This window comes from Berghia stephanieae, chromosome 15 (assembly GCF_034508935.2).
Source record: "Berghia stephanieae isolate SIO BIC M18660-M18661 chromosome 15, UCSD_Bste_1.3, whole genome shotgun sequence".
NCBI lineage: Eukaryota > Metazoa > Mollusca > Gastropoda > Nudibranchia > Aeolidiidae > Berghia > Berghia stephanieae.
In genome coordinates, this window is record NC_088374.1 from 2,177,963 (window position 1) to 2,192,594 (window position 14,632).

General features: G+C 37.7%; 1 protein-coding gene across 6 annotated transcripts in view; it reads left to right on the forward strand.

Annotated features, from left to right (window-relative positions):
* Positions 1-5,886, forward strand: part of LOC144960251 (AP-3 complex subunit sigma-2-like) — a 63,259-nt gene extending 57,373 nt beyond the window's left edge. For 5 of the 6 annotated variants that reach the window (XM_078893279.1, XM_078893281.1, XM_078893278.1 and 2 more), the window contains one exon: positions 1,456-3,143. Coding sequence is in view for 2 of the 6 variants with exons in the window: in XM_078893281.1 (XP_078749407.1) it covers positions 1,456-1,575 (120 nt within the window). In the remaining 4 variants the exon portion in view is untranslated. Of the gene's footprint in view, positions 1-1,455 lie in introns of all 6 variants that reach the window. The other variant, XM_078893283.1, reaches the window with a different exon arrangement.
* The last annotated feature ends 8,746 nt before the right edge of the window (positions 5,887-14,632 follow it).

Genomic DNA, 14,632 nt, shown 5'->3' on the forward strand with positions numbered 1-14,632 from the left:
TTCTGAAGTTGGGAGTCAAAATTTCGTATTGACACGAATTTTTGGTAGCAATCGACTGGTCTGGCTAAAACAATAATGAAAGAGATAAGAAAGTGTATAACATAATTACATTGTTATAATTATTCTAACTTAATTATACTTTGTTATAATAATTATAACATAATTACATTGTTATAATAATTATAACTTAATTACGTTGTTATAATAGTTATAACATAATTACATTGTTATAATAATTATAACATAATTACATTGTTATAATTATTCTAACTTAATTACTTTGTCATGATAATTATAACATTGTTATAATAATTATAACTTAATTACTTTGTCATGATAATTATAACATAATTACTTTGTTTTAATGATTATAACATAATTACTGTTATAATATTTTAAGGTTGCAATTTTCCATAATTTATTAATGGAATTCAGTGTATTTTCCAATCACCTGATAAATGGAAAAAACAAAACAAATAATAATAATAATAAAAATTGTATACAATGTCTATGTCATGTCCTGTGGAATTCAGCACTCAGAAATGGGTCAGTCTATGCCTAGGTGTTTGCGTGTCAGTCTATGTGTTTGCGTGTCAGTCTATGTGGTTGCGTGTCAGTCTAGGTGGTTGCGTGTCAGTCTAGGTGTTTGCGTGTCAGTCTATGTGTTTGCGTGTCAGTCTAGGTGTTTGCGTGTCAGTCTATGTGGTTGCGTGTTAGGTGTTTGCGTGTCAGTCTAGGTGTTTGCGTGTCAGTCTATGTGTTTGCGTAAACTCTCAATAAATTGTTCGCCTATGGAATTGACAACCCTGATAATTGACATTCAGGAGTGCCGAATAAATACTCCGCCCTCATCCCCCCCCCTCTCCCCGTTTTTTTCACGCACATTGTCCTTTTATTAGGGACATTGTAGGACAATGATACGTAGCCTTATTAATTGGGATAACAGAGGTGCTGCCTTTTAAAGCCAAGCACCGATTTACAATACATTGTGTGGAAAAAGGAACTTAGTCGAAAACTTTTAATAAAAAAAAATTGTAATGTAATAATAACAATGATTATATATATATATATATATATATATATATATATATATATATATATATATATATATATATATATATATATATATATATATATATATATATATATATATATATATTATATATATATATATATTTACTTTTCATTTGTCATTTATATATTTTTTTACTGTTCATAAGTCATTTATATATTTTTTACTATTCATTTATCATTTCTTTATATTTTTTCTTTTCATTTATCATTTCTTTATATTTTTTCTTTTCATTTATCATTTATATATTTTTTACTATTCATTAGTCATTTCTATATTCTTTACTGTTCATTTATCATTTATATATTTTTTACTGTTCATCAGTCATTTCTATATATTTTACTATTCGTTAGCCATGTCTATATGTTTGTATCCCCATCCAGGCTGGCATATCGGCTGCCCCGGCGAGAGCGGTGAGTGCTGTGAAAGACATGAATATCCCACAGAAAATCAAAGACATCAAGCTGCCCGATTTACCCAATATCGGAAACCTCAAGTTCTAGCATTGTCATATATAAATCTATATATTTGTGGCTGGCTGAGAAAACCTGGAAAGATGCACAAATTTCATGAATTGAGTTAGGCAGATATGTATACATTGGTGTAGACCACATCTTTCTGATCATTTACCACTTTAAATTTTCTCCCTATGTCAATTAGAACCCAAGTTATGAATTTTTTTCTGTATAGAATTTGTTGGTATGGGAAACACTTTATCTTCGATTTTGGCTGATATCTCGAATCGAAGCTTGCCGCATCTTCCCGGGTTTTCTCAGGCAGCCTCCCACACATGGATGGCCCCTTGATCAAACCTCTGAGGTATAGGATTGCAAATACGCTACTTCAGAGGTGAGTTCAACAGGCCATCAGCCATCGATATATATATAGATATGTATGTATGTGCATGTGTGCAGTTGTGTGGATGTGTGTTTGTGTGTGGATGTGTGTTTGTGTGTGTGAGGAGAGGTATGATGATTTGTGTGTTAAGAAAGATCGTCTTTTCTTACCTGTATCAAGAGACATTACTGAGTGAGGTTCCCTACCTCCACAGTGGGCAGGGAGGTACTTACCGTGTCTTCTATCCCCTTCTGTTTTCCAACTTGCTTTCTGTCTTTGTCTTGGTATGGGATTGCTTGGTTTTGTCCCGACCCTGGCCGGACTCCTTGGCTGGGAGGGAAACAGTCAAATGCATAGGTGTTGTTTTGGGAGATGATATTTTTTTTCCTTGTAAATCATCTCTCTGTTATGCATTGTATTATGTTTGGTTTACATATTATATTATAGGATTGGTAAACATTTGAGTGTATTCCTCTTAGTTGGGACCTGTGCTTGTGTCTAGGTGATCTCAAACTAAGTACTTTGACGTTGTGCTCTTGGAATCTACATCTGCTGTTCCCTATTTGAACCAATTCCCCTTTGTCTTACCTTTTCTTTTGTGCTTTAATTGTATTTCTTTAACTTTTTACTATTCCATTTTCTTCCTTTTTACTTGCGCTGATATTACCTTAAAGTGTTGCAAGTGCCGTAAAACTCTTAAAAACAAACAATAAAACAAGAGACATTAGATTATGATATAATTCGTATGAGAGATTTGATGATATTATTTGATAGAATGTGTAGCAGAGGACAGGTTTTGGGAAAGTCTTCTTTGTTTTTTGTTTTATCAAAAAGAATTTTGTTTCATCTAAGAGATATAATATGATCCCAGCCCTCCCATCAGAAAACCCCATCATTTCTCAGTAAATATGTAAAAGTAATCGTTGAATAATGCTTTGACTGCATTGAATAGAAGTTTTATTCAACGATTGCAGAATATTGTCGCACATTTGATTGGTGTGAAATTAGGTGAAAAAGACAGCTGATTGGTAGATAATTATAAATAATATTTCGGTGTGCATGAACACAGATCCAACGTTTTTTGGGTTTTTTTAAAATCAAATTATCATTCAAGCAGAAGGAGAAAGATACAAATTATGGTGAATAGAAGTACTAATACCCTATATATACCATTTGGTTACAAATATCTAATAATCTTACTTGGAGGGATGGAATAAACGTATTCTTTCATTTCTTTGTATTTATTAAACTCGTTATATTTTTATCACACGATAACTCATACTCGCAAGCTCGTTGTGTTATTGGGTACGATAAAGAGTTACTCGTTTAATAAATACAAAGATATGAAAGAATCTTATATTATATACTTTACCAGTTCATTTTACGTTTATTCTGCATTAACTCACTCAAGCCTAACACTCGCTCTACGGTTTACCCTGGTTACTTTTACCCCATGCCTATTTATTACATTTTTCTGAGACAAATTATAGGCGTAGTATCAAAGCTAAGGTTTTTAGTTTTTACATGTTAATGATAGTTGAATAAAACTATCTATGTACATGCTCATTTTTAAGACAATTATTTTTCCAATTTTGAAAAGCAGCAATAATATTGAGGATTTAGTGAGTTAGCTCCATCAATCCTAGAGATTTTTGCTACTTTTCAAAATTGGAAAAAAGATGTATTAAAAATGAGCATGTTCATAGATAGTTTTATTCAACTATCATTAACATGTAAAAACTAAAAACCTTAGCTTTGATACTTTGTCTCAGAAAAATGTAAACCCGGGTAAACTATGGATAGAGTCGGTGTGAGGGTTGAGGTAAACTACGGATAGAGTCTGTGTTAGGGTTGAGGTAAACTACGGATAGAGTCTGTGTTAGGGTTGAGGTAAACTACGGATAGAGTCTGTGTTAGGGTTGAGGTAAACTACGGATAGAGTCTGTGTTAGGGTTGAGGTAAACTACGGATAGAGTCGGTGTTAGGGTTGAGGTACACTACGGATAGAGTCGGTGTTAGGGTTGAGGTAAACTACGGATAGAGTCTGTGTGAGGGTTGAGGTAAACTACGGATAGAGTCAGTGTTAGGGTTGAGGTAAACTACGGATAGAGTCGGTGTGAGGGTTGAGGTAAACTACGGATAGAGTCGGTGTTAGGGTTGAGGTACACTACGGATAGAGTCTGTGTTAGGGTTGAGGTAAACTACGGATAGAGTCAGTGATAGGGTTGAGGTAAACTACGGATAGAGTCGGTGTTAGGGTTGAGGTAAACTACGGATAGAGTCGGTGTTAGGGTTGAGGTAAACTACGGATAGAGTCGGTGTTAGGGTTGAAGTAAACTATGGATAGAGTCTGTGTTAGGGTTGAGGTAAACTACGGATATAGTCTGTGTTAGGGTTGAGGTAATCTACGGATAGAGTCTGTGTTAGGGTTGAGGTAAACTACGGATAGAGTCGGTGTTAGGGTTGAGGTAAACTACGGATAGAGTCGGTGTTAGGGTTGAGGTAAACTACGGATAGAGTCGGTGTTAGGGTTGAGGTAAACTACGGATAGAGTCGGTGTTAGGGTTGAGGTAAACTACGGATAGAGTCTGTGTTAGGGTTGAGGTAAACTACGGATAGAGTCGGTGTTAGGGTTGAGGTAAACTACGGATAGAGTCGGTGTTAGGGTTGAGGTAAACTACGGATAGAGTCGGTGTTAGGGTTGAGGTAAACTACGGATAGAGTCAGTGTTAGGGTTGAGGTAAACTACGGATAGAGTCAGTGATAGGGTTGAGATAAACTACGGATAGAGTCAGTGATAGGGTTGAGGTAAACTACGGATAGAGTCTGTGTTAGGGTTGAGGTAAACTAAGGATAGAGTCGGTGTTAAGGTTGAGGTAAACTACGGATAGAGTCGGTGTTAAGGTTGAGGTAAACTACGGATAGAGTCTGTGTTAGGGTTGAGGTAAACTACGGATAGAGTCAGTGATAGGGTTGAGGTAAACTACGGATAGAGTCGGTGTTAGGGTTGAGGTAAACTACGGATAGAGTCGGTGTTAGGGTTGAGATACACTACGGATAGAGTCTGTGTTAGGGTTGAGGTAAACTACGGATAGAGTCTGTGTTGGGGCTGAGGTAAACTACGGATAGAGTCTGTGTTAGGGTTGAGGTAAACTACAGATAGAGTCTGTGTTAGGGTTGAAGTAAACTACGGATAGAGTGTGTAAGGGTTGAGGTAATCTACGGATAGAGTCTGTGTTAGGGTTGAGGTTAACTACGGATAGAGTCGGTGTTAGGGTTGAGGTAAACTACGGATAGAGTCGATGTTAGGGTTGAGGTAAACTACGGATAGAGTCGGTGTTAGGGTTGAGGTAAACTTCGGATAGAGTCTGTGTTAGGGTTGAGGTAAACTACGGATAGAGTTGGTGTTAGGGTTGAGGTAAACTACGGATAGAGTCGGTGTTAGGGTTGAGGTAAACTACGGATAGAGTCTGTGTTAGGGTTGAGGTAAACTACGGATAGAGTCAGTGTTAGGGTTGAGTGAGTTAATGAAGGATGTTTTGATTTGAAACCAGCTGCCACCAAAACAATAGATAGAGGTGCCTACATGAGCCAAGAAAATGGAGATAAAAAAAATAAAGTGAGTAGATGTGACTCATATATAAGGGAACAACACAAAACAAACAACGTTTCGGCCCTTGGCCTTCGTCAGGAGACAGTAAACAAAAACACAAACAAATATATTTGTTTGTGTTTTTTGTTTACTGTCTCCTGACGAAGGCCAAGGGCCGAAACGTTGTTTGTTTTGTGTTGTTCCCTTATATATGAGTCACATCTACTCACTTTATATTTTTTATCTCCACCAAAACAATATTTGCTGTTTACTTTGACTGGTAAAAGTGCTTGTGCACTTAGATTTCATAATAGTTAAGTCGACAAAAGATTTGTTGAAATAAAAAACACATTTCATTTTTCAAATAAAAGTAAATTAAAGCGAGGCAGAAGGGTACAAGTCGACGTGCACTTATTTGTAGGTCTGATAACCCAATTCATTATGGGCTCATTGTTGTAATGGAAGTCTCAAAAAAGAAAATGATCCAAAATATTGTCCATTACAACAATGTTAAACTAGGCCCATCAGCCTAAGGTCAATCTTCATGAGTCGAATTGGTTCCCAGAGAGGGTGAGAGTGGGAGGAAGGGGGAGTGTCTTGTGTCTCAATTGTTTTCATAGTCAAGGAAGATTGAGAGAGAGAGAGAGAGAGAGGGGGGGGGGGGTAAGCGGAGAGATAGAGTGAGGGTGAGTTGTATTGTAAAAGACGAATGCTTCATGTCTCATTCAAAGTCAAGAAAGACGTGGGAAGAGATTAATCAAGAGAGGGGGGAGTGGGAAGGGGGAGAGGGGGGGGTGAAAACGGGGTAAGCTTCGTGCTTCAGTCATAGTCAAGGAGGTCGTAGGATCTTGACAATCAGCAATCTTGTTGTACAATGTCATATAATATGAAGTGATAATACAGATACGATGCGATGATAATATCAACAATAGTAATAATGATGATGTTGTCATCGTCTCGTCATTATTATTGTTTATTATTATTATTATTATTATTATTATTATTATTATTATTATTATTATTATTATTATTATTATTAATATTATTATTATCATTATTATTATTATTATTATTATTATTATTATTATTATTATTATTATTATTATTATTATTATTATCATTCCAGTATGGATGCTATGGCTTCACGGTACTCACATTACAGACTTGCTTTTTCTTCGAATGCCCATTATCATTGCATAGCCATCGGCTGTCTGGATGAACTCGAGACTTTCCCCATTGTCCATTATCATTGCATAGCCATTGGCTGTCTGGATGAACTCGAGACTTTCCCCATTGTCCATTATCATTGCATAGCCATAGGCTGTCTGGATGAACTCGAGACTTTCCCCATTGTCCATTATCATTGCATAGCCATCGGCTGTCTGAATAAACTCGAGACTTTCCCCATTGTCCATTATCATTGCATAGCCATCGGCTGTCTGGATAAACTCGAGACTTTCCCCATTGTCCATTATCATTGCATAGCCATCGGCTGTCTGGATGAACTCGAGACTTTCCCCATTGTCCATTATCATTGCATAGCCATAGGCTGTCTGGATGAACTCGAGACTTTCCCCATTGTCCATTATCATTGCATAGCCATCGGCTGTCTGAATAAACTCGAGACTTTCCCCATTGTCCATTATCATTGCATAGCCATCGGCTGTCTGGATAAACTCGAGACTTTCCCCATTTTCCATTATCATTGCATAGCCATCGGCTGTCTGGATAAACTCGAGACTTTCCCCATTGTCCATTATCATTGCATAGCCATCGGCTGTCTGGATAAACTCGAGACTTTCCCCATTGTCCATTATCATTGCATAGCCATCGGCTGTCTGGATGAACTCGAGACTTTCCCCATTGTCCATTATCATTGCATAGCCATCGGCTGTCTGGATGAACTCGAGACTTTCCCCATTGTCCATTATCATTGCATAGCCATCGGCTGTCTGGATAAACTCGAGACTTTCCCCATTGTCCATTATCATTGCATAGCCATCGGCTGTCTGGATAAACTCGAGACTTTCCCCATTGTCCATTATCATTGCATCGCCATCGGCTGTCTGGATGAACTCGAGACTTTCCCCATTGTCCATTATCATTGCATAGCCATCGGCTGTCTGGATGAACTCGAGACTTTCCCCATTCGGCGATCTGAGTAATGTTTTGTTTGTTTTTTTTAAATTGGATTATTTAAATTATTGGAATGACCTTTGCATGCCCAGGATTGGCCTTTTTTGCCTAGCAAGTTAGAACAAGGAATGGAAAAAAGTGGTAAATCTAGATTGTTATATACATACATACATACATGTATAGAAATATATCTGACCTCGCGGACCACAGACTTCATAGCAGATATCGGACTGCGGCCAAAGATGTCCATCAGAGGAACGAAGAAGAAGAAGAAGATCTGACCCCGCGGTTTTTTGCAAAAAAAAATATTTCAAAACTTTGCAAAGAAAAGGATGAATTTTGCCGAAGAAAATTAGTAAATTTTGCAAAAATTCTGTAGGTTTCCAAATATGTGACATCACACCTAAAAACTAACTAGACGTCTACATACAACCCATGTAATAAAATATCCCCGCGGAATTACACAATTTCAAATGCAAAATTATGGGACAAAAAATGGAAATCCATAGTTATTGTTTTGGGAGATGATATTTTTTTCATTGTAAATCATCTCTCTGTAATGTATTATTGTTATTTTTAATGTATAATGTAGGCATTTGAGTGTGTTCCTCTTTGTTGGAGTTTGTGCTTGTATGTGGATGAGACTTATAGGTGGTATCAAACTAAGTACATTGGTGGTATGCTCTTGGAATCTACATCTGATCCCTATTTATTCCCAGTTCCCCTATGTCTTCTTTTTCTTGGGTGCTTTAATGCTTTAATTGTAATTCTAGAACTTTTTACTGTCCCATTTTCTTCCTTTTTACTGGTGCTGATATAACCTAAATGTGTTGCAAGCGCCGTAAAACCCTTAAAAACAAAAACAAAAGCAAGCCACGCCCAGGAGAGATAAGCCATCATGATGATGACGTGTTACAGTGACTCACCAAATCCAAGCATCAGCAACACACTTTATAGTCACATGGAACAACTACAAAACACGTCTAACCTCCCACCAAATCCAAGTATCAGTAACACACTTTATAGTCACCTGGAACAACTACAAAACACGTCTAACCTCCCACCAAATCCAAGTATCAGTAACACACTTTATAGTCACATGGAACAACTACAAAACACGTCTAACCTCCCACCAAATCCAAGTATCAGTAACACACTTTATAGTCACCTGGAACAACTACAAAACACGTCTAACCTCCCACCAAATCCAAGTATCAGTAACACACTTTATAGTCACCTGGAACAACTACAAAACACGTCTAACCTCCCACCAAATCCAAGTATCAGTAACACACTTTAGAGTCACCTGGAACAACTACAAAAGACGTCTAACCTCCCACCAAATCCAAGTATCAGTAACACACTTTATAGTCACCTGGAACAACTACAAAACACGTCTAACCTCCCACCAAATCCAAGTATCAGTAACACACTTTATAGTCACCTGGAACAACTACAAAACACGTCTAACTTCTACGTCATGGCACAAGACCGAAGGGCTAGAGCTCGGGTGGTCGCTGGTTCGGATAAGTAAGTAAGTTAGTTACAGTGAGTGACGTAATCAGTCGGATGGTGAAAAGGTTTGAACTGAGATATTGCCAAGTTAAGTTATAAGGTCAATTTTGATCGAAAATGAGCTCTTGTCATAAATGATTAAATCAACCCTTTTTGTACAACTTCGGGAAATATAAAAGCTTAATTTCACATCTAAATATTTTTTTACAGCTACTAGTTAATTAGAAAAAAGTATGAAATTTGAGAAAAGTTACTTCAAATAAAGATTCAAATGCCCTGCTGAGTGAGCATATTCATTCAGAAGTTGGAAAAAAAAATTTTCAAAAGCAAATCCAAAATGTTCACCTTCCGACTGATGACGTCATGCACTGACACAATATTGATAGTCAACTGTTTAAGGGCCAAGGTCATGTCCTGGTTGACCTCTTTGAAAAGTAGGTCGCAATGCCATTGTTTTAACCTATTTCTTCAATGTCAAAGAAGTCATTTTTCATTTCTTTTTCATTTTTGATGAAATCAACAAGAAAAAAAAAATAACAATATTTTTATTTGTTTGTTTGTTTGTTTTTTTTTAAACTCTTTATATTGGAGAAAAAAAAACTTGTGATCAAATGTAGACCAAGTGTCCTCTGGTGTATTTTTATTTTTTTACTTTACATTTGTAACCCTCCGTCTCAAAATGTGTTTATGTTGGGGGGGGGGGGGGGGGTGATTCCAACCCTCCTGGGTGTGGTTCCTGACCTCCCATATCCGATGCAAACTAACTATACTGATCGTATGCTCTTGGAATCTACAACGTCTGTTTCCTATTTGAACCAATTCCCCTTTGTCTTACCTTTTCTTGGGTCCTTTAATTGTAATTCTATAATTTTTTACTATCCTTTTTACTGGCGCTGATATAACCTTACTGTGTTGCAAGCGCCGTAAAACCCTTAAAAACAAAACAAAAAAACAAGCAAACAAAACATTCCAACCCCCAAAAGTGGATTTTGATTTACACGGGTCCTAAATTTCTGGTGTTCAGCAGATGTCTGACCTCCCATGATGGGCAGGAGGTCACGCTGTGTCTTCTATCTCCTGTGTCTGGGTGGGGTTCCTGACCTCCCATACTGGGCAGGGAGGTACTTGTTGTATCTTCTATCTCCTGTGTCTGGGTGGGGTTCCTGACCTCCCATAGTGGGCAGGGAGGAACTTGTATCTTCTATCTCCTGTGTCTGGGTGGGGTTCCTGACCTCCCATACTGGGCAGGGAGGTACATGTTGTGTCTTCTATCTCCCTATATCTGTTTTACAACTTGCTTTTTGTCTTTGTCTTGGAATGAGATTACTTGGTTTTGCCCTGGCCCTGGCTGGGAGTGAAACAGTCACATGTATAGTTAGGGTTTGGGGAGATGATAGTTTTTATCTTGTAAATCATATCTCTGTTATGCACTGTATTGTTTTGTTTACATATTATATGTGGTTTGTAAACATTTGAGTGTATTCCTCTTAGTTGGGACCTGTGCTTGTGTCTGGGCGAGACTTTTAGGTAGAACTGGGTGGGGTTCCCTACCTCCACAGTTGGCAGGGAGGTACTTACCGTGTCTTCTATCCCCTTACATGCTTTCTGTCTTAGTCTTGGTGTGAGATTGCTTGGTTTTGTCCCGACCCTGGCCGGAGTCCTTGGCTGGGAGGTAAACGGTCAAATGCATAGTTATTGTTTTGGGAGATGATATTTTTTTTCCTACTAAATCATCTCTCTGTTATGTATCATTATATTTGTTATTTTTAATGTATAATGAAATGTAGGCATTTGAGTGTGTTAGGTGACATCAGACTAAGGTAATATTTTATGCTCTTGTAATTCTAGAACTTTCAACTATCCCATTTTCTTCCTTTTTACTGGCGCTGATATAACCTTAATGTGTTGCAAGTGAAAACAAAACAGACTTTTAGGTGATCTCAAACTAAGTACTTTGATTCCCACTTTTCTGAATTAAAAATTCACCCCAAATAACGGAGCATACTCAATGTCTCAATAATCATAATAAGCATATTTATATCGCGTCTTTCGTGGAAACCTCAAAGCGCTTTTTAAAAAAAATAATAATAATAATTCAACTGTAACTTTATTCAGTTGACAAAATTACTTTTAGGGTAACAGCTGCAAAATAACAATAAATAACAAAATGTTACAAAAGCTCGCAACACAACATATTAACAATGTATAACACTACATAGCTCCCGCCAGAGCTTTTGTTCATTTGTCATAAATCCAGCCGATCAGGGGGTTTGGATAATCGTCCCCTTTCAGTGCGTTTGGATTCGGTCTGCAACGTTTCCTCATCAGGAAAGATCATACGTTTCTCCTGGTTGGTTGCACCCGTTTTACTCTCTCCCGTGTTCTGTGCTTTCTTCGGTCTTCCCGTTCGTGGTGGTTCATGTACCTGAACAGGTTGATCAATGTCACAGTGTGCGGGTTTTAGTCTGTCGATTGAGACTGAGTCTTCTTTGTTTCCTACTTGTAGTTTGAAAACTTTGTCACCGGTTTCTAGAACTCTATACGGTCCTGTGTACGGAGCCTGGAGTGGTCTTCGATGTCCATCATGACGTATGAACACGTATTTAGCTTTGCTGATGTCCCGTGGTACGAAGCTTGTTGCTTTTTTATGCGTGGACGGAGGAACTGGACGAAGTTGACCCACTTTCTCACGGAGGTTTTTCAACATTTCAGGAGTATTGGATACTGTGTCTTCTATCCCCCTATATCTGTTTTCCAACTTGCATTCTGTCTTTGTCTTGGAATGATATTACTTGGTTTTGTCCTGGCCCTGGCCGGAGTCCTAGCTGGGAGGGAAACAGTCAAATGCATAGTTATTGTTTTGGGAGATGATATTTTTTTCATTGTAAATCATCTCTCTGTAATGTATTATTGTTATTTTAATGTATAATGTAGGCATTTGAGTGTATTCCTCTTTGTTGGATTTTGTGCTTGTGTCTGGATGAGACTTATAGGTGATCTCAAACTAGGTGCATTGGTGGTGTGCTCTTGGAATCTACATCTGATCCCTATTTATTCCCAGTTCCCCTATGTCTTCTTTTTCTTGGGTGCTTTAATTGTAATTCTAGAACTTTTTACTGTCCCATTTTCTTCCTTTTTACTGGTGCTGATATAACCTAAATGTGTTGCAAGCGCCGTAAGACCCTTAAAAACAAAAACAAAAGCAAGCCACGCCCAGGAGAGATAAGCCATCATGATGATGACGTGTTACAGTGACTCACCAAATCCAAGCATCAGTAACACACTTTATAGTCACCTGGAACAACTACAAAACACGTCTAACTTCTACGTCATGGCACAAGACCGAAGGGCTAGAGCTCGGGTGGTCGCTGGTTCGGATAAGTAAGTAAGTTAGTTACAGTGAGTGACGTAATCAGTCGGATGGTGAAAAGGTTTGAACTGAGATTTGCCAAGTTAAGTTATAAGGTCAATTTTTATCGAAAATGAGTTCTTGTCATAAATGATTAAATCAACCCTTTTTGTACAACTTCGGGAAATATAAAAGCTTAATTTCACATCTAAATATTTTTTTACAGCTACTAGTTAATTAGAAAAAAGTATGAAATTTGAGAAAAGTTACTTCAAATAAAGATTCAAATGCCCTGGTGAGTGAGCATATTCATTCAGAAGTTGGAAAAAAAAATTTTCAAAAGCAAATCCAAAATGTTCACCTTCCGACTGATGACGTCATGCACTGACACAATATGATAGTCCAACTGTTTAAGGGCCAAGGTCATGTCCTGGTTGACCTCTTTGAAAAGTAGGTCGCAATGCCATTGTTTTAACCTATTTCTTCAATGTCAAAGAAGTCATTTTTCATTTCTTTTTCATTTTTGATGAAATCAACAAGAAAAAAAAAAAAGAAAAATATTTTTATTTGTTTGTTTGCTGTCTTTTTAAAACTCTTTATATTGGAAAAAAAAAAAACTTGTGATCAAATGTAGACCAAGTGTCCTCTGATGTATTTTTATTTTTTTATTTTACATTTGTAACCCTCCGTCTCAAAATGTGTTTATGTTGGGGGGGGGGGGTGATTCCAACCCTCCTGGGTGTGGTTCCTGACCTCCCATAGCCGATGCAAACTAACTATACTGATCGTATGCTCTTGGAATCTACAACGTCTGTTTCCAATTTGAACCAATTCCCCTTTGTCTTACCTTTTCTTGGGTGCTTTAATTGTAATTCTATAGTTTTTTACTATCCTTTTTACTGGCGCTGATATAACCTTACTGTGTTGCAAGCGCCGTAAAACCCTTAAAAACAAAACAAAAAAACAAGCAAACAAAACATTCCAACCCCCAAAAGTGGATTTTGATTTACACGGGTCCTAAATTTCTGGTGTTCAGCAGATGTCTGACCTCCCATGATGGGCAGGAGGTCACGCTGGGTCTTCTATCTCCTGTGTCTGGGTGGGGTTCCTGACCTCCCATACTGGGCAGGGAGGTACTTGTGTCTTCTATCTCCTGTGTCTGGGTGGGGTTCCTGACCTCCCATAGTGGGCAGGGAGGAACTTGTATCTTCTATCTCCTGTGTCTGGGTGGGGTTCCTGACCTCCCATTCTGGGCAGGGAGGTACTTGTTGTGTCTTCTATCTCCCTATATCTGTTTTACAACTTGCTTTTTGTCTTTGTCTTGGAATGAGATTACTTGGTTTCGCCCTGGCTCTGGCTGGGAGTGAAACAGTCACATGTATAGTTAGCGTTTTGGGAGATGATAGTTTTTATCTTGTAAATCATATCTCTGTTATGCACTGTATTGTTTTGTTTACATATTATATATGGTTTGTAAACATTTGAGTGTATACCTCTTAGTTGGGACCTGTGCTTGTGTCTGGGCGAGACTTTTAGGTAGAACTGGGTGGGGTTCCCTACCTCCACAGTTGGCAGGGAGGTACTTACCGTGTCTTCTATCCCCTTACATGCTTTCTGTCTTAGTCTTGGTGTGAGATTGCTTGGTTTTGTCCCGACCCTGGCCGGAGTCCTTGGCTGGGAGGGAAACGGTCAAATGCATAGTTATTGTTTGGGAGATGATATTTTTTTTCCTACTAAATCATCTCTCTGTTATGTATCATTATATTTGTTATTTTTAATGTATAATGAAATGTAGGCATTTGTGTGTGTTAGGTGACATCAGACTAAGGTAATATTTTATGCTCTTGTAATTCTAGAACTTTCAACTATCCCATTTTCTTCCTTTTTACTGGCGCTGATATGACCTAAATGTGTTGCAAGTGAAAACAAAACCGACTTTTAGGTGATCTCAAACTAAGTACTTTGATTCTCACTTTTCTGAATTAAAAATTCACCCCAAATAACGGAGCATACTCAATGTCTCAATAATAATAATAATAATAAGCATATTTATATCGCGTCTTTCGTCGAAACCTCAAAGCGCTTTTTAAAAAAATAATAATAATAATTCAACTGTAAATTTATTCAGTTG